Source organism: Globicephala melas, chromosome 6 (genome assembly GCF_963455315.2).
Source record: "Globicephala melas chromosome 6, mGloMel1.2, whole genome shotgun sequence".
NCBI classification, from domain to species: Eukaryota; Metazoa; Chordata; class Mammalia; order Artiodactyla; family Delphinidae; genus Globicephala; species Globicephala melas.
This window is the reverse complement of record NC_083319.1, coordinates 109,678,917-109,700,090: the sequence shown is the minus strand read 5'-3', so window position 1 is coordinate 109,700,090 and position 21,174 is coordinate 109,678,917. Positions and strand designations below refer to the sequence as shown.

The following is a 21,174-nucleotide window of genomic DNA, read 5'->3' as shown; positions in this document are numbered from 1 at the left end:
TTTTTCAAAAGGGCTGGTGTAGGACAAGAGGCCACATTTACCAACGACGATGCGCCAGCCAGGAGAAGCATCAGTAATGACGTTTAGCGATCCAGAAGCCGAGCTGAGGAGAAATATAATGATGGCAATGTACGTAGCTCCCAAGGTCAGAGTGGAAGACGCATGTTTTGGGGACACTAAAGATGCTTCCAGAAGGTTCCCCTTCAGGACCTGTTGGACACGCCAAAGACACGGAAGCTCAGTCCACAACCAGAGAACAATCATGTTAGTCCCCAGCATATGGTTGATAGTGTCTATTGGATGCCCTGTCATTCGTCACCAGTGAACTTTGGGAAAAAATGTTCATTCAATTTTATGGCTGGGAGAGGCTTCAGAGATGGATGTTATCCACCCCCTCGTTTTACTGATGAAGCTTCTCAGACGCAGGTAGATGTGGGGAATTCTACTTTTCAGCGTTTGTGAGAACATGACGTATAGTTACAGAAACATACTCCGGAGGGTTCAGGGTCGTGCTGAACCTGTTCATCCCACCCGACTGTCCCCACGAGCGTACCTGGATCTGCCAGAGCGTGTATTCCAGCTGGAGATTTGGAAAAGTATGATCACCTTATGGCTTGGAAAATAACATTCGGAAAAATTAAATGTTCAGAAGATCTGGTTTGGCTTTTGCATCTGCGCTGAGGCGCACACACTGAGGAGGGAAGAGAATTAAAACACGTTCTACTCCTTTTTTCCTCATTTTTCAGTTTTTACGGAAATACGTGTTTGGGGAGAGAAACTGCGAGTCTATGGGGGGGTCCCCGCTTGAGCTACTGACAAAAGTGACAATAGGAAGAAATCTGGAGAGTTAAGAAGGAAAAGAAGTACATGGATGTGGAGCAGAGTGAATTTCAGAATTTAGCAGGTCACATAGAATTATCACGAATGTAACAGCTTAAGGATGCTCTTTGAATAGCTGATGGAAATATATTAGGCCTGTGTAGCTAAATTGGTAGAAAGTGGGGCAGGAGATGGAGTGGGAGGGATGCTGGGGAGGAGGGGGGCGGGAGGGCCAAGGAGCTGCTGCCTAGGGAGGCGCGGGGGCGTCTGTGGGATGGGATCTGTGACCTCAGCATTACCATCAGCCCCAGGAGGGAAGGGGCGGGTGAACTCAGCGCACAGCCTCCTTCTCCAGAATCTGCTGCCTCGCCCGTGAAAGGAGAGCTCCTGCCAGCTGCCCTGGGGTCCAACGGCAGCCAGTGAAGCGGGGGATGAGGAAAATGGGCAGGAGAAGTCAGCAGCCCTCTCGTGTGTACGGAAAGTGAAATCCACAATAAACTTGGGAGACTTGGAAGAGAGCAGAGGAGAGGAGGGAGCCTAGGTATTAGATGTAGCTCTGTGTTTACACTGAAAGTGGAAACATGCAAACGAGGCTTGGGGACGCCTTCCTCCTTCCTTATTCTTCCTTCCTTCACAGGCACCCAACTATGCAAACATCCGGGTCCGAAAGCATGTTAAATATTGGTTAGCAACCAGTGTAACCCAGAGATGCTGACATGGGATGCCTAAAAGCTGAGTCTAACGTTCCTCAGTTAAAGAAAATAAGCAGATCCTCTAAATGTTTCCCAAGCTAAGTAATAAAACACAACTTGTTCCTAAAATCTCAGCAGTGATCTGGGGATGTTTTTACATGCTATTGGCCCTTTTCTTTTTAATGCATAGACACTATAAGAGACAAAAGCATTTATTGCTACTTGAGGAAAGATCCCTTTCTCGTAGCACTGGCTTCCTTCTCCCTGCTTGCACAATACAAAGCCGTGTGTATTAACAGAGGCTATTCACATAATGGGTTTGCTCACCACTGAAACTCTGCCCTGCTAGCACCTTCATTCACAGAGCCGTTCTCTTTATCACACACTGAGCTAACACTGCCTCCCTCCGCTTTACAAAAGGCAGGGAGAGTTGCATCCCAGGAAGAGCAGCGATGCCAATAAAGGGGTCGGGAAGAGGCAGAAGCTCAGGTTTGAGCCTGTGCTTGGAGATTCCGCCTGCGCACTGTGGACCCCCAGTCCCGAGTTCATCCTGGTTCCCGGTCCTCTGGTATTTGCCTTTCCCAGTACAAGGGTAGGGAAGATGATGACTCTTCTGGTCCTCTGGGTGTGTGTGCGAGGCTGCGGTGGTGTCTACTGCGGACTAAATTACCATTTCCGTATGCATCCCTCTCCCCAGACAGCTAGATTAGTAGCTAGTTGACAAGCAACCTCATGTACTTTTCATCTTCAAAACCCGAGCGTGTAACAAAATGCTTACCACAGAGCAGGCAATGAATGGATTATATTTTTTAAAAGTCCATGAATGAATGAATTCTTTGTTTCTGGCTGAATCTGCTTGGAGGGCCCACGTTGCGCCCACGGTTCCTAGGAAACCACATTCCGTGTGGCAACCCCACCTCCTGTTGTTTGATTTGGGAGGTGGTCTATTTTTTTTTCACACTCTGGGTAGATACTGAAGTATCAGCAGGGTTATTTTACTTTCTCTTTATAGTTTGGGTTCCAAGCATTCACCATGCATGATATCAGTCTTTTCTTTTCTTTCCGATCCCTGCAGGACAGAACATTATTCCATCCTGTGAGTAACAGCTGCATGGATTGCAACCCAGCAGAGAAGAAGATTTTCATGGCCAGATGTGACCCTCTCTCCGAGACTCAGCAGTGGATTTTTGAACATATTAATATGACTGTTTTAGAAAAATTTAACTACCATGCCAGCTCCTAGAAAGAAAAAAAGGAAGGAAGAAACAGTGATTACCTACAGGTTATAAAAACTAAATTTTAGCCAGTCTCTGGGTCAAAGGAGTCAGGAATAACATTTCCTAGATCCAGGAAGTCTGGTTTAAAGATATGTAGATGCCACGTCAAAGTAGGTTGTCCCGAAGAACTTCCTGCACCTGAGGAACTTGGCTAAGAACCTCACCAGCTGCTTCTGAGAACTTGAGCAGTCCCCTTGCTGGCCAAGGGCAAAGATGATTTAGGTACTTTTGCAAACAACCGCTGAGTTAATGAATCCTAGCATTTCTCAGGTCAAATCCTGCAGTAGTGAGTAGCTATGAATGGATCCTCTTAAGCGGGTGGGTGGGGTGCAGGTGAAGGGCATGACCGCTCCGACGACCTGTCGCAGGTTTAGAACGGGCCATTCTGCGACTCGAATGGTGAAACGTGCTGCAGATGATTCTAGAGTGCTCATACCATTCTGTGTTCTTGTTTTATTTTGCAATGAGGGTGTGCTATCTAAGACTTCAATTACATCATGAAATGGACTTGGAGTGTCTCCATGCCTTCATTGACGGCTGCCATTCTCCTTTCACAGCGGAGGTAACTTAACTGGTCCTAAAAGTTCGCGCTCCATAAATTAGCCGAAGTTCTAATTCAGTGCCCTTGTATGAATCCAGCCGAAAAACAAACACGAAAAACCATGCTACCAAGTTACTCCAAAGAAAAAGGTTTCACAGAAGCAGCAAAACCATGTAAGGTTTAAGGAGAGGAATTTCCCTAGGAAATCTATTTTTACTTTTCTATTATTTTTAGACTTTTAAAAGTCTGATGTTTGTCCAGTCACAGTTTTATTAAGGAAGGACATGGAGTGAGGTTGATGTAATTTGTTTAGGAGATTCTTAAATCCAAATAAATCTACACTCCAAGTGATGTGAAAATGGCTTAGTACATTTCAGTTATACTTGATCAGTGCCGGGGACATAGAACTGGTTGGGTTTTGCTCTCGGCTGGGGTTTTTTGTTTATTTGTTTTATATCGTAGGTATTAAGGATGCTTTAGTTTTCCTTGGAAGCACATTGAAGGAATTTCCATTAATAAAGTGCTTCTGACCCCATTTTCTATTAACGGGACAAGATTTCAGGGATGATTAAAAAACTAAATGGAACATTTAATCCTTAAAAGAACTTTTTTTTTTTTTACTTTTCAATAACAATGGGGGTGGGGGAGGCATATACAGGGATGAGTATACAGGAATATACAGGAATGGATATATAGAGGAAAGAATGATGTTTGTTTTATATATATATTTCTCAAGTCTTTTTCAGGTAGAACAAAGTTTTTATTTTGCTTTTGTTGTTTTCTTTCAACTCGCTTTTCATATTAATAAAAAATATATATATTGTCTTGGATATAAAAACATTGAATTTTAGAACTGGGAAGACACTTAGAATCCAATCCCTTTGTTTTTACAGATGAATAGCGAAAGCCCAGAGGAGAGTGGTCCTAATTCCTGGCAGGGCGGATGGGTCTTCCAACGCCTGGTGCCCAGTGCTTTTCTTCCTGTGTTGCCTCTTCTGTTATCCAAGAAGGTTCTGGTTTCTACTCTGATTTAACTAGAAATGTTCAGTCCCTAGATGAGAATAACATGCCTGCCTGGGGCTGCCCACAAGAGAAGCATTCACGTTCAGAAGCTTTAACATGTGAAACCTCTTCGCGTAAATGTTCATGATTTTGTTCTCTCCTTCAAATCTAATCAAAATGTCCAGTTAAACTGCCCTGCTAATGGGTGGGGAAGAGTTATTTCGTTATCTTTACTGATTTTTCAAGCATACTTTTGAAAAGCTATTCTACTTAAACTGACAGTCGCAGAGATTTTTGTGTGTGTGTAGGTCAAGCGGTCTTGAGGTTTCCACGATGCGTAGTGGAGAAAATCAATAGTGAGGAATTAACCTGTGTGCTGAACAATTCCAGAGAGTGGGTGAAGATTTATCTCAAGCGTTCAGACAGCAATCTGGTTGTAGAATGAGATGAGCCTATAAAACCCCACATTATGTCACTAAACAGTTGACTGCTGTTTACAGTTCCACCGAAGAGCCAGCCCCAGGTTTTGCACCCCAAAAAGCCCAGATTTGCAGTATGCGAGGGTGCTCTCATCCTGGGAAAACGCATCCTTTTGGTGTGACAACCAGGATCTGATCTCAGAGGGCCCTGTCTCTTACTTTGGCTAGAAGGATATAATTTAAAAAATTAAAATTATTTTCCAGAGAAGCCTGAGACATGAAAGCCAAAATGAAAACCTCAAACTGCCAAGTAATTGTTAGATGTGTGCAAAGTGGGAACAGAATCAAACAAAGCCTCATAATCTACTCCCAGGCAGGAGGGCCTGGCACTGCAATAAACATGTCCAAGGAGGTTTCCCAGTACCACCAAACAGCGGGACTCCGCTTACTTGAAATACCGCTATGGCCATTCTGAAAAATAGAAAATTGCATATGTTTTTGCATTTATTCGGCAGAAGGACTGAACAGTCGTCAGAGAGATTCTCTTTCCTGGAAAGAACACGATTTAGAAATGAAGCATCAGAGTTCTGACCCGCCCTTTTATCAGAATGAGAAGAAAACCAGCAGAAAGTTCATCCGGCCCTGGAAATTGCTACTTCTCCAGAATAAGAAATGGTTTTGCCAGAAGTTAGAAAATAGTTAATTTTTCAAATCCTTTCTATGCATTTACTGAGAAAAGGCTGGAAAACAGTTGTGAACTAATTGTGGGATTTATATGTGCTCCAAGGTTGGATTAATACCATGGCAATAACAATGACTGGCTTCTAGGTCTACTGCTATTTAGTTTAAAATAGTAACATGATCACATGACTGTTTTGAAATGTATTCATGATAACAGAGGCCTCAGTGTACAATGCCTGTTCCAGGATTATTTTGTGAATTGGTAACATAGAGCGTTACACAACAGATGTGTAACACGTAACGAAAATGGATGTACAGTCAATGAAAGAGAGCGTTAGGCCCATTCTGTTCACATTCTAGCAAAACACTTGACAAGGTGTCCTTTAGGGACAATTATATGTTTTTTTAAAAAGCAGCCAGGGGACTTCCCTGGTGGCACAGTGATTAAGACTCTGCGCTACCAGTGCAAGGGGCCCGGGTTCAATCCCTGGTCGGGGAACTAGATCCCACATGCATGCCGCAACTAAGAGTTCGCATGCCACAGCTAAGGAACCCATGAGCTGCAACTAAGACCCGGCACAACCAAATAAATAAATTAAAAAAAAAAATCAGCCAGAAAATAAAGGGCATATAAATATCTCTTTTGTGCTTCTTGCCCTCACATGAAAAACTTCGATTTCAATTCCTTCATAACTCCAATAACTTCATTATCTCCACAATGAAGGAGCAAAAAGGAAACGTTTATTGGAAAGACTGGCATATAAACTTTACGTCAGACACATCAAAAGAGCCAAGGACACTTGGATGACAAAGCCGACTGTCCATTGAGAAAAGGCCATGCCCACCTCTGGGTGACATCACACATCTGAGGACCAGAACAGCATTGATGGGAAGGCTGGGACATGCCTTCTGCTTTTGACTTCCCATCTGAAGTACAGACTCTTTCCCAGGAGTGGACAGTGCCCCAGCCTCCAAATGCTGCCGGGTCACCTTATGCAGAAGTTAGAGTCTTCCTAATAATACGAGGTTCTTGTGAACATTGATTTATCCCTGGGACCCCTTTAGGAATATCTCCTGAGGCCTCTTCCCCTGGCAGGGATATAGGGTGGAAGTACACTTTCATAAGCAGCTGCTGGAGATAAAGAAAGAGGGCATTTTATATAAATCCTGGGAGACAACACCTCAAAGGGAAAATATTTCTCAGTGATACCCTGAGATTCTGGGAGTAAATGCAAACGGCAAGAGGTAGTCTGTATCTCTAGACACGGGTGCCCATCACCCCCTGCGTTCACTCCATCACCAGGTGCTGCCCTGGCCATCCTAACTCTCACACGACACCACCAGCTGTAATTACCCTCCACGTGTGCCACCGTGGCAGGAACACTGAAGAGTGACAAGTGGCCAGTCCTCCCATGCCACCGACCTTGGAAGATTGCTCTTTGATTTATGTCTGGAGCCTTTGTTGGAGGCCTGGGAGCTGTTTGCGACTCTATTTGGTAGACTTGACATTGGCTCGGAGCTTTTATCACAGGTACTCATCTCCGCGCTTGACACGTCAGGCTGGTGCGTCCGGTACCGCGGCTTCTCAGCAGACGATAGCTCAGGCACGTGTGCAATGCTTCAGAGAAACCTGGGGACATTTCTTCTGTCCCTCCGGCCTGAAGTGGCCCCCTTCAGCTCACCACAAGACAGCCCCCAGGGTCCCTAGAGTCTGCCACACCCCACGTGTGCCCAGGTTAACCTCAGAACAGAAAGGCTGGACATTGCAGAATCTTCTATCCTGACATCACTCACCTTGGGAAGGGTGAGCTTATTAGTTTGTAACTAAGTGACATAGGTCCTGGTTTACCAGGGACAGTCCTGGTTTCTGCCTGTGTAATTATCAACAGCGCCCCCCTTTCACTCTTAAAAGTGTCCTAGTTTGGACAGCAAATTTTATGCTCACTCTATCTATAATCCACCTGCCTGTTTACTTCATAGTTCCCGTACTTATGAAGGCCCAGAGTCTACAAGCAATCAGCTCGTCTCACCCCATCCCTTCACACAGGACCAGACGAAAACCAGTTCTATTTGGTGATCGTCTAAAGCATTCACATGGTTCTTTACAAGTTGCTTCATGGAAGCTTTTTCATTAAGAGTTCTTACACCCATCTACATTGTTTTGTTGAATCAAGACGATTCTAGTTTAAATGGTTTTTTCCATGATTTAAAAAATTGATTTGAAATTAACTAAGTCATTTTCTACTTTTCCAAGCTGAAAACAGTAGATGCCCACCAGTAGCCATATTATTAATTCTCAATATTATGGTATGAGATAGAGATCGATAGATGATAGGTAGATAGATAGACAGACAGATTCTATTTGCAATATTGCTTTTGTTTTTAAAGTGATTTTACATTTATCTCCTTCTGCCCTTGTAACCACCTCTGTGGTAGAGGATTATTACCATCCTTATGAAGAAAGTGCAGGACTTGTGCCCAGGGGGTGTGCCCAGATCAACGTCACACAACAAGTTCACAGCGGAGCTGGGATGAGAACCCAGGCCTGGATACTGAGTCCTCAGTTTCTTCCAGTCTCTGTGGTGTCCACACCTCACTGTAGGGTCGTTGGTTCATAGTCAAACCAAATACGAGAGGGCTTGAGAGGGCTCATCACAGCGGAGCTGGGATGAGAACCCAGGCCTGGATACTGAGTCCTCAGTTTCTTCCAGTCTCTGTGGTGTCCACACCTCACTGTAGGGTCGTTGGTTCATAGTCAAACCAAATACGAGAGGGCTTGAACTACTTCACTGGTGGGAACAATTCTTCCTTGGGAGCCTCTGTTTTTAACCCTTAATTATATTTGCTCTTCTTCCCCTAAGCTTGTTAAAGGGAGAACACCAAACTGCATTCAGGATTAGTCCCTCTTAATGAGATTTCCAGGGTACTTGGGAGAAGTGATCTATTAAAGTTATTTGCATAGCTCTGGAGGAGAAATCCTTAAGCAAATACTGTGCACTTTGGGAGTATTAATGGGTTCAGCCCTCGGTGGCGGGGGGCAGCCAAAAAAATAAAATAAAAATAGATGGCTGGACCACCTTCCCACCCCCAACCCAAGATTCTGGTTCATTCAATCCGGGGTAGAGCCCAGGAATTTACATTTCTAACAGGTTTCTAGGCAATGAGGATCCTGATGGTCTGGGATCCACCCTTTGGCTTAGATCAACAGTCTCACCATTTTGAAAATACCTTTTGAAGCTAGTTTTATTGCTGTTGAATGTGTTTAGAAACCATGTATTACATTTAAAAGACCTGTCTTAGAAATGATAAAATCCCAACTCATTCAAAAGCCGAACTGAGTGTAACTCACTTCAATAAATATTTATTGCCAGAGGAAAGTTTCTCTTTTAAAGCTCTTCATTTTTAAAATTCTTTTAAATTGAGGTATAGTTGATTTACAGTGTTTCAGGTCTACAGCAAAGTGATTCAATTATCCATATGTATGTGTGTGTGTGTGTGTGTGTGTACACACACAGATTCTTTTCCATTGTAGGTTATTACAAGATATTGAATATAGTTCCCTGTGCTATACAGTGGGTCCTTGCTGTTTATCTATCTTATATAAAGTAGAGAGTATCCGTTAATCCCAAACCCCTAATTTTAAAGCTCTTTAAGTCAAGATCACAGAGCTGAAAGACCAAGAATAGGCAGTATTATGGTATCAACTAGGTCAAGGCCCCTACCATTAAGTGCCTGGCATTAAGCATCGTATTAATAATTCAATTATTATTGTTCCTTCCTCCGTTAATGAGCCTCATGCTACTATAGAATGGTATTGAAAATAAAACAAAGGCATAATATAGTTAAATAATTTACTTAACACTGTTTTTCAGTATATCAGCCCATCTAACCTAGACCATGGTTTTTCTCAAGTTCTGTCTTGAGAAAAGAAACATTACTTTTTTGGTGGCAAATACCTGGCTGAGCTCTTTTCACAAACATTGTGCAGATGTGACTGAGCTATGGTTCCTCTCATCTTTGAAAAACGCTGCAAGTTTAATTAAAAGTCTTTTAAGTGTAACAGTATCTCACTATGTCCAACTCAGTTGAGTAACTTCCTTAGAAACAGCTACAGAAAGTAAAGAAAAGCTTAGTATTTCTGCCATGTTGGAAGTGTGGTTATCTTGGATTGTAACCTTCTTTTCATTGAAAATAAATACGAAGATCTTTTTTTAAAGTTTGTTTCTCCCTTGTCCTCTGTCTTCAAAAATAAAAGTTAACTGAGAATAGGTCTTTTTGTTTTCAGTGTATTTAAATTCTAACCCCTAGTGGCACACAGAGTAAATCCTCCAAATTACATTTTTTTCCAAGTATTTTTCTAGTTGTGTGTGTGTGTGTATGTGTGTGTACCATGGATGCATGAAGGAGAACATATGATGGGCAAAAGAATTTTGCTTTACCGCTGCTTGCTATTCAGATTGTGTCACCCAGCAAATTGCTTGTTATGTGATGTATAATGTGGCCAATCATCCCAGCCACATGTGTTCAGATCTTACAGGGAAAAAAAATGCAGCAGGTGCAAAAGCTCCTTTTAGAGCCAAAACTAGACAGTGCATCTCATCTCAAAAAGACACACTTCTGTCATCAGGACTTTTGAATTCTTGGAAAGGAGTAAGAACCCGGGACCCAGGGGTCCCCAACAAGGCTCCCGCACCCTGCAGAGAGGAGGTGGGCTGTGGCACCGGTGAGGATGAGAGAGAGAAAGAGAAACAGCCATGTCTTGCTTTCCTCAAAATAATTCGTTTACTGTCCTGGAGGAAGCAGCGGGGAAGTGCTGGAGCGGCTGAGATGTCAAAGAGACAATCTCACAAAAGAAATGCTGCACTTGAGCAAGCAGTCACCTTTCATCACCGTCTCCCCGACCCACATCCCCCCACCCCCGGCAAGTGGCCAGAGTCAGACCCACACAGACCTGCACCGCCCCGAAAAGCGCCTTCGGCGGGAACACAGGATTTCTAAAGAATGGGAGCTCAAACAAGGATGAAATAACTATGCTGAGTCCCTGCGATGTTTAAAAGAAAGCCATCTCGAGGCCAGTTCATCCGGATAATAAATGCCCTTGGACGTGGATGGGAGGCTCTTTGATTGGGAGAGGCAGGAAAGCCTGAACCGGAGGAGAGCTAATGACCTTGTTCCGACATCCATCAGACATCAGTCGTCTGCCAGAAAACCGCCCGTGGGGGCGGGGCAGCGGCAGCGAGGTTTAAAACGGCCAGAGAGAAAGGCTGTGGGAAAACGGGCTGCACTCGGGCGCAGCTTCTAAGGAGGCTGATGGACGTCTCCACAGCGGGGCCGGCACGTGCCCTGCAGGAGCTGCCTGAGCCGCCCACCGGGTGCGCAGGGGACCCCAAGGCCCCCTGGGAAATTCCTCTCCTCTCCTGTCTCGTGAATTCTCCCCTATTTCTATCTATCCTGATAAACTTCCTCCAAAATGAAATCAGAACATCAGGTCAGCGTCATTCCTTTGCTGACTCGATGATCAGAGCGTCTTTCTCATCGGGCTCAGGAGACATGTGAGAGCAGCCAAAGCCCCAGTCTCCCTGCAGGCCATGTCCTCCGAGGCTCTTCTCTCGGACTAGGGAAAACTGTTTCAGGCGATGTCAGCAGGCTGGTCTTTTTCTCTGAGGACTGGACACTGTAATTTAATGAAGTAAATGTTTGTTGAGTCCCAACATGAGTGAGGCCTCACGTTAGAACCAAAGGTCCACATAGCTAGGAGAAAAATGTCTGGTGAACCGCTCAGAAAATGATGTTCCGGCCCTGGCTGCAGCCCTAGTCTCCCACTTGAAACTGGGTGAATCTCTACCCTCCCTAAGTCTTCCCTGCAGGAGTGTGGTCGTGATGAAACATGGGAATGAACAGGACTGGTGAACAAAATGTAAATGAGACATGTTTACATTTAATGGAAGTCCGTCCTCTGGCAGCTTACAATTCAGCAACGTGATTCTTGGATAGGGTGACCGGGTAATTCGTCAGACAAACCAGAAAATTTTTGAGAATGAAATGAGGTATTATTAATAATGATGGAGGAGAAACAATCTAAATGTCCATCAACAGATGAATTGATAAAGAGGATGTGGTATATATATATATATATATATACACACACACACACACACACACATACAACGGAATACTTCTCAGCCATAAAAAAGAAAGAAATAATGCCATGTGCAGCAACATGGATGCAACTAGAGATAATCATACTAAGTGAAGTAAGTCAGAAAGAGAAAGGCAAACACCATAGGCTATCACTTATATGTGGAATCTAAAATATGACACAAATGAACCTATCTATGAAACACAAACAGACTCACAGACATAGAGAACAGACTTGTGGTTGCCAAGGGCGAGGGGATTGGGGAAGGGATGGAGTGGGAGTTTGGGGTTAGTAGATGCAAACTATTACGTATAGAATGGATAAACAACAAGGTCCTACTGTATAGCACAGGGAACTATATTCAATGTACCATGATAAACCATAACGGAAAAGAATATTAAAAAAAAGAATGTATATATATATATATATATATATATATAACTGAATCATTTTGCTGTACAGAAGAAATTAATACAACATTGTATACCAACTATACTTCAGTTAAAAAAATTTTTTTAATAAAAACAATGATGGAGGAAAAGCAGGTAGAAACCAGGCCTGGGGAAACCAAAACGTATGGTCAGCCTCTTCTTAAAGACACTAACAAAATAAGACGAAATATTAAGCCTGAACCCACATAGCCAAAAGTTAAGGGTTGTTGGAGAGAAAAACAACAACCTCTACCCTCTTAGTTGAGTTTTAGGGGGGCTGTAAGTTAAACTGATGAAAGACAGATTAGCAAGAAAAAAAAACAGATATAAACTTATGCACAGGAATTCACAAAGAAATGTAACTCAAAGAGGCAGTTAGAATTTGGGATGTACGCACCTTCTGACTAGGGCAGAGGTCCCCAACCCCTGAGCCGTGGACCAGTATAGGTCCACAGCCTGTTAGGAACTGGGCCGTACAGCAGGAGGTGAGTGGTGGGCGAGCGAGCAAAGCTTCATCTGCCGCTCCCCATCACTCCCCATTGCTCCCCATCACTCCCAGCCGCTCCCCATCGCTCCCCACCACACACCACCACTCCCCACCGCTCCCCGTCGCTCCCCATCACTCCCCATCGCTCCCCGTCGCTCCCCGTCGCTCCCCATCCCTCCCCATTGCTCGAGTTACTGCCTGAACCACTCCCCCACCCTGTCTGTGGAAAAACTGTCTTGCATGAAACCGGTCCCTGGTGCCAAAAAGGTTGGGGACCACCGGACATGAGGATAGCTGGGGCAGAAGGTCACTTCTAGGAGAACAAATGAGTTATTAGAAGGGGAGGGGGAGAAAGGGGACTTATGAAAAGACAAGTGACTTTTTGGAAATACCAATGGGCCCTTAGGAGAACAGTTGGGAGGTATGACAGTTTCTGTGACCATGTCAGTTTGGGTGCAGTGCCAACTTCTTGTCTCCAAACAGAGAAGATTAGAATTCTTCCTTGGGTGGGGATTTATGAAAATTGAGTTTTTTTGCTTTTTTTTTTGGTAGGCTCTGCATTCAGGCAGATAAAGGAGTTGAGGCACTCAAATGCCTGAGGTCAAAATAATTCCTATGCCACAAGTGGCATATTTGGGGGGTGGTATATCATCATGACCCCCTTCAGTGTTCACAAAGTGGATTTGGGTTTGAGTACTTAGATTTTCTTACTGGAAAGTTCTTTGACATCATGTAGGTTATGTGGTTTTATTTTTCTTTTTTTTTTGGCTGCGTTGGGTCTTCGTTGCTGCACGCGGGCTTTCTCTAGTTGTGGCGAGCGGGGGCTACTCTTCATTGCAGCGCGCGGGCTTCTTACTGCTGTGGCTTCTCTTGTTGTGGAGCACTGGCTCTAGGTGCATGGACTTCAGTAGTTGTGGCACGTGGGCTCAGTAGTTGTGGCACACGGGCTTAGTTGCTCCATGGCACAAGCGATCTTCCTGGACCAGGGCTGGAACCCGTGTCCCCTGCATTGGCAGGTGGATTCTTAACCACTGTGCCACCAGGGGAGCCCTTATTTTGCTATTTTTAAGTTTGGGAATGAAGCTTTTTCCAAACTAAAATTGTTTATAGGCTATTATAACTAGATTAAAATATCTAGGCTATTCACCACTTGAAATGGCCCTAATGTCTTCATTCATCAAATCAGGGTATCGAAATAACATCATAATAACCAATTTAATTTAGAAAATATAAGTAAAAACTTACAATGAGGGTGCTTTATAAAGGAAATATAGTCTTCTCCTCTGTTGTGATATGTAATCATATATACTTAATTTAAAAGGGAAATAGAACTTATAAGTTTATTGAATTATTAAATACCTCCCACAATATTAAAAATTGCTATTTTGTAGTTTGCTTTATGTAGATTTGCCAATAGAATTGCGTTTTACTTGATGAATGAGGATTTTGGAAGGAGGCTGCTGTCAGGCAACTTAGCAGTAAAACAAAATAGTGAAGAAGACATTAGATTTTTATTGCTAATTTACTTCCTTGGTTTCTCATTGCACAGGGGTAATTCCCTCATCAAAGTGAGGCAATAAGGCCTGATGGACCTTCCCAATAAATGTGCCTCATCTTCAGAATGTGGGCGGTGCCGTGTTTGTTCAATTTTAGTGCATCTTGAGACAAATGAAATTGGGGGAACTTCCATGAAATGAAGCTATTTTCTGCAGGGCCTGTTCCTCACAAGCTATATTGCACCTGCAGCAAAAATGAGGAGAAAATAAACCATCTGGTTTAGAACCAAATCAACCAACCAAAAGAATACAAACAAAAAGCAAATAACAAACAGAAGGCTCCCAAATGCTCCTCCACCAATACACCTGTGAAGACAGAAATCGGTTTATCTAAAATATGTATATACTAGATGCTTACAATTGTGTTGAACAGATGGATGGATGGATGGCAGGAATAATGTCATCCACCCTTCCCTGTACTCCTCTCAGTATGTAGCATATCTCAACCCCGAAAACGGGGAGCAGAAAGAAAGAGAGAGACTGAGAGAGGGAGAAAAGCAAAATCAATGGAAGCCCACACTCTAAAGCATAAGAAATATACCTTCACTGGGTATTTAGATTGTTGTGGCGAGTTGTTTTATAATTGCTGCTCCAAGGAGAAAAAAAAATGAGGCACAGTCAAAATACATGCCATGAGGCAGTGGACAGGGAAAAAGTCTCAAAGGGCACAGGTCCCTGACTAGAGGGAACCTCTCATGACTCTGATCTGCTCTCACCACCCCCTACCCCTGTGGAATTCCCCACTGGAAGAGCACAGATCAGAGAACGACCATCCTCCCTTTCCCAGCTCATGCTGACATTTTTACCCCTTTCTAAATGTATACAGTAAAGATATTCACTAGCCATTGTCAGTAGTTAGAGAAAGGGATCTGAGAAAAAGAAAAAAGAAAAGGATCCAATACGAGCTGAGATGTATACAAATTATATACGGAATTTCTATTTATTGGTGGAAATGGCAAATATAGATATGTCATATAGAGTCCCTTGGGGGAGATATTTGTTCCAATGGCCTGGACCTCAGTAAAGCTAAGGCAGAAGGGTCCCACTGTGTGACAGCTCTGAGCTTCTTCACTGTTAACGGAAGAGCACTGACCCTCTCCAGGTGAGCCCTGGGGCACCAGAGCTCAGGGAGCCCAAGGAACAGCGGAAGCCACGTAAGTGTGTTTACCCAATAAATTCACGTTGATCCATCTGTAAGTAGGAATCTGTGATTTGAAAGCTTTCCCAGGTAGTGACAGCGATTTCTGAAACTAATTAAGCAAGAAGAAGTGCATGAAACTGAGAAAGGACGCAAGTTTAAGGGAAACATTGGGCCATGGCACAATCAGAAGAGGCTTCCGAAGTAGCTGAGGAAGGTTTACTGACTGTTCTTGACCTACAGACTTCACTTCATTTTGCTTATGTTGCTTAACCGCAGAAAGGGAAATAATCAAAAGCAATGGATGTGGGAATTACGTTCCTGATAGTGACTGCTGTGATCTGATGGGAATTAATATTCTGAAACTTCTCCAAAACACATTGCATTTGACCAACTGTGCTGCTTCTTCTAAATCATCAGAAGTGGAGCAAGGCTTACCATACACGTAGCAAAGCTGTTTTAGTTGTTGTTTCTGATTGCTAAGGTCACCAACTCTAATTTTATTGAAGTTAAACTTGGCTGTTAATTAGCTGTATAACCATGGATAAATGACCCAATACCTGTAATCTAGAGTATTCATTCCTAAATTGTGCTGGATTCTAAAGTCCCTTATAAATGGATGTTGGAAGGAGGAGATGGTGAATAACATCCTCTAAACTGAGAAGGAACTTTAAGACTAAAAACTGAAGCAGGCAACGCCGTAAAGCGCAATTGTGAGGTTTATCGTGGGTAACTTACATACAGGCAGTATCGGGCGGGTGACCATCCAGAGACATTCATAGCTATGCCTCCGAAAGGGGTACATGGGGATTTAAAGGGGCCAAAGCTACAAACAGAATCTGACTGCTAGGGAGAAGCACGTCCACAGGGATGGGCACCAGAGGTTCCCGCACACACACTTGGGGTGGGGGTCGGGGGGTCTTACGACCATTAATCATCTGTGTCAGCAAAAGGCATTCTTCTGGGGCTTTCCTGGGCATCCAGTGCTGAAGAATCCCCCTTCCAGTGCGGGAGACACGGGTTCAATCCCTGGTCAGGGAATTAAGATCCCACGGGCCACAGGGCAACGAAGCCCGCGCACCACAACTAGAGAGAAGATCCCGAGTGTCTCACCTAAGACCCGACACAGCCAAAAATCAATCAATAAAATATATTTTTAAAAAAGGCATTCTTCCAGTTTTCATATCCCATGAAGGCAAGGGTAAAGGTTGACAGGGAACTTATCTGACTTAGGCGCACTCCTTGTGAGTTAGGCTAAAGCTCAGTCATGCAGAAAGGGGAGGGGGTAGGACTGGGGGCCTGAGATGGAGCTGACACAATGTCGTCAGTGTGGTTCAGCCACACGGTGGAAAATTCTGTGATTTTAGAGTAAGAAGAAAACAAGAAAGGGATCCAGGTTACACTATACGAACTTAATCTGGAGAACATGGAACGTATTTTCCCTGGCTCGGAGGGTTGGAATAAGAGTAATCATCATCAGTGTCAGACTGAACAAAATAAATGTATCCATACTCCAAAATGACGTAAGGATTGATACATATACACTAATATGTATAAAATAGATAACTAATAAGAACCTGATGTATAAAAAATAAATAAATAAAATTAAATTTTAAATAATAATTTTTTTTTTTTTTTTGCGGTACGCGGGCCTCTCACCATTGTGGCCTCTCCCGTTGCGGAGCACAGGCTCCGGACACGCAGGCTCAGCGGCCATGGCTCACGGGCCCAGCCGCTCCGCGGCATGTGGGATCTTCCCGGACCGGGGCACGAACCCGTGTCCCCTGCGTCGGCAGGCGGACTCTCAACCACTGCGCCACCAGGGAAGCCCAAAAAATAATAATAACTTTTTAAAAATGAGATAAGGGACCATAGGACACTCAGAGATGCTAAGCGACTGGCAGTGTATTAATTCTATCAGCTACTGAGTCACTCATTCATCAAACATTTATTGAGTGCTGAATGGCAGACACTAAACATACAAGTTCTCAAAAACCTATAATAGTGCTTCATGGAAAAGCCTTCTCCTACGAAGCTGTTCCCATAACTGAATTCACAAGGAGGCTAGTCAAAGAGTCTGTAAACCTGGCCAGCAGGCTGAAAACCTGCTTATCGGATTACAACACCCCAGCCAGAGCTCATGTTTAAAGGAAAACCATTCTTAACAGTCATCTCACTCTCCTTTACTATTGTTTTTTAATAGATGACTGGAGATTTCTCAAAGGATAGGGTAAAAAGAAAAGGTAAGAAGATACGGAGTGCTTTTGAAGTCTTTAAATTTTCTAAAATAAAAATGCCCTGTTATCTTCAATATGAGGAAGGAAACTAGGAACGACACATCCTTAGTAGTGCAAAAAAGGAGAGCCTTCCTTTTCCTAAATATTCCCCTCTGGCCCAACCAGCTAATAGAAGTCCTGCCAGGGAGCAGGGGAAAGACAGCAGTTCTCAACTCCGTATTGGGTCTACTTGTGTACCTTGATCAGTTATAAGGTGGCTCACAACTAATTTAGTAATAACATGTAAAGCTCCAAAGTTTGCAAATTTTTTATTGAGTTAAAGGAATCTGCATTTTTTTCCTAAAAGAACGTCCATCCCACTCACTTGTGCTCTGATATGCTTTCTCAGTAGCACGAGAAAGGGGTAGAGTTCGTTAGTCCTGAGAGTTGAGGGTAACCTGGGCTCTGAGCACAAAGACTCGAGCAGATGCCTTGGGTTGGGGGTTCCTCCTGAATTCACCACCAGCCGTTCCCTCTTTTACCTCCTAGGATCTGTGGTCTCCCATGGTAGGGGAGAGGGGATGATAAGTACTTTCCCTCCCCAGGAAAGTTTTGAGAAAACAGTGCACAGCCTATGGAAAATACAAGGCCGTTTACTCTGCCCCAGTGTGATCGTAAAAAGCAAACCAGTGAAGAACAAAATTTCATCTACTCGGGCAAACACTTCTGATAAAGCCAGATTCAAACTCTTATGTATCCAATGTTAACAAACTAGGTGGCATTCCCTCTGCCAACACTAAGCAGGCTTCCATTTTTCAAACACTGGTTTCAAATTTCTCTTAAAGGAGGCAGAGAAAAAGCACATCAAACAGCTCACTGATATTTTCCAACCTGGCAGGAAATGTTCCAGCTGTACCAGTCGTTGGAAAGGGAACACTATGATATCAATGGCCAGTTTTTACCCATCTAATAAGTAAATAGCCCAGGCCCAATATTTACAGGCAGTTACACGGTGCCGTACTTGATAAATACTCCTGTGTGGCTGCCTTAAAGCAAAACAAAGGACGCTGCTGGATGACAAGGCAGCTGCAAAAATTAACATTCGATCCCCGAGGAGAATGTAGTTTCAGGATCACAGAAGTAATCCCTGGCATGAGAGATACCTGTTACAGAAGAGTGATATTACTAAAAGAGCAGGAAGCCACTGCAGGTATAGTTAAAGCATCCTGCAATCATTTGTGAGATAAGTAACACTGCCTAGAGTTGAGCACAGTAAGATAACTGAAAACTACAATTCCACTTTATCATTTGAGATTCACAGCCTAAGGGAAAGAGCTGCACAAACTACAAGCCTCACCTGAATTTTATATCAAAGCCATGCAATTAAACTTTCCATTGTCAGAAGAAAACTTGGTACAAAAGGGATTTTGCAAGAGGATATTGGTCCAAGCAACAGTGGAATTTGGTGGGCTAGACCTTGGATCTTTTAAAAAGCTCAGAGCTTCTTTTTGCAACCATTTGTAAAATCCTTTCCAGAAGCAGGAAAAATCTATATGATAATCATACAGCTTCCAATGGGCTAGAATTGAAGAGGAGAGCATAAATCTGACTCAGAGGGCAGAGGGACTGACATGTGAAAAGAAATGATGAAAGGATTCTAAGACGCCCAGCTCTGCTGGAGTAGCAACTAAGAGGAAATGTGATTGCCATTGGAAAGTGTCCACAGAGTGTAAACAAGAGAGTCATTACTGAGCTGAATAGGGAGAATAAGTTGGGGTGAAATTAAGGACAGGGAAATTTAAACTTAATGTCTCTGATGAAAACAGCTGCGAGATAGTGAAACATCCCCCCCAGGGGTAACCGTCCTCTCAAAGGTCAGGCAATGAGGAGAACCAAATGAGCACTTCTCCAGTCCTTTGGATCAGAAAGCCCTTCGTAAAAGAGCAGGATTTGGGACTTCCCTGGTGGTGCAGTGGTTAAGACTCCACGCTCCCAATGCAGAGGGCCCGGGTTCAATCCCTGGTCCAGGAAATAGATCCCACACGCATGCCGCAAGTAAGAGTTTGCATGTCACAACTAAGGAGCCCTCGAGCCGCAACTAAGGAGCCAGTGAGTCACAACGAAGACCCAAAGCAACCAAATAAATAAACATTAAAAAAAAAAAAAGAGCAGGATTCTATTTTGGGGAGAAAATAATTGTCTAAGATTCCTCTCAGAGAAGGAAAAGTATACTGTGGGAATTAAAGCAGGGAGCCAGTTTTAGAGGAAGTCGGGTAGAGGCAGAATGAGGAAGAGAGACACAGGTGACCAGCAAGCACAGAAGAAGTAAAAACACCACCCTGAGTAGACGCTTCAAAAAGACAATGGAGGACCTGCCACCAACACAAGCTCCCACAGAGGTTCTACATTGACAGGCTGGCAGGGCATCTTCTCTAGTTAATCGTCACGGCTCCATCATTCCTTGAAGAAGCCTCAACACTTGGAGCCAATCTACTATGTGAAATGTCTGCGTCCTTAATCTGAGAAGTAATTCTCTAAAAACTATAGTAAGCGAGTCTTTGGAATATTTCCTGTTTTGAACTAAGAGTAGTGGCTCACAATACAATCTTGGCATCCAGCAGATTGGGGTTCAAATTTCAGCTCTGCTCTTCATCCTCTGACCATTGGCCAATGAAGACAACTTTTCCATGACCCAAACTCTCAGCTGGAGATGGGGTAATAATACAGACCTCAGGCAGCCGGTGTTCTTGAATGGCAAGAATTATGCTGGAAAACTTAACAGGAATTTATTGGAAGGACATTACAGAGCTCAGAGAATCAGCCACAGAAGGGTTCTACAAGCACAAGCCCCCACCTGCTTCTGGCTCACGCCCCCTGGGGTTCGGAGCACTCAGTCAAGCTCAGAACACCTCTTCCTCTCTAAAGGAGCCACAGGGAACCCTCGCGAGGCCACCCGCGTTGGCTCAGTGAAATGGGTTTTAGAAGCTGGTAAGGACGGAAGAGGATATGTATTTGAAGCACTTAGTCCAGAGTTTGACCTGGAGGAAACACCCTAAAACCCAAGTCATCATTGTTGCCAAAGCACATTTTCACGTAAGAACCAATACGTTTGGTCAAGCAAGTGAAATCAAATATAGGTTTTTCTTGAGTCTAGGTACTTAATAAATAAGAGTATTCAATAAATACATTAATGGGTACATGCTTAGCGTTGAAGTTATGCATTTTAAACTCAATTAAGACACACACACACACACATACACATACACACACACATACACACTTTAATGAATCACCTGGGAAAATAATTCAGATCTATGATATCAAATAAGATGAGAAAATTCTAAGCATTTCTGTAAACAAATACTTTCTACAAAGATTCTTTTTGTAGAAAAATTCACTAGTCCAGTAGGTCACCAGGCTCCTGTATTTTCTGACAGATCACTACACTTAATGCAACTGTACACATTCGGCAGATCTGAACTGTGACATCGAGCGAGGAAACTGTGAACGAGGTCCCAGGGCGAATCCTTGCTGAGTCAGTCCAGAGGTCTGGTCTCTGGCTGTGTCATCAGGCTGCTACATCTCTAGATCTTTGCCACCAAATCCTCTCTTTTCAACCAGTAACAGAATTACCCGGGGAGAAATGAGCACAGCAGACATCTGCAGAAACTCAGAAACCCAAAGGTGAGAGACTACTGGTTACACCTCCTCCTCCACGATTTATTCTAGACCGAGTTTCTGAGCGTCGCTTACAGCAAAAGTGTGACTTAATCACA

The 21,174-nt window shown here is 43.6% G+C and overlaps 1 protein-coding gene across 3 annotated transcripts in view; it reads left to right on the top strand.

Annotated features, from left to right (window-relative positions):
• GALNTL6 (polypeptide N-acetylgalactosaminyltransferase like 6) overlaps positions 1-8,086 on the top strand; it is a 1,150,777-nt gene extending 1,142,691 nt beyond the window's left edge. For 2 of the 3 annotated variants that reach the window (XM_030879235.2, XM_060301350.1), the window contains one exon: positions 2,587-8,086. In XM_030879235.2, the coding sequence (XP_030735095.1) occupies positions 2,587-2,754 (168 nt within the window). In that variant the 3' untranslated portion in view covers positions 2,755-8,086. The remainder of the gene's footprint in view (positions 1-2,586) is intronic. The other variant, XR_009564434.1, reaches the window with a different exon arrangement.
• The last annotated feature ends 13,088 nt before the right edge of the window (positions 8,087-21,174 follow it).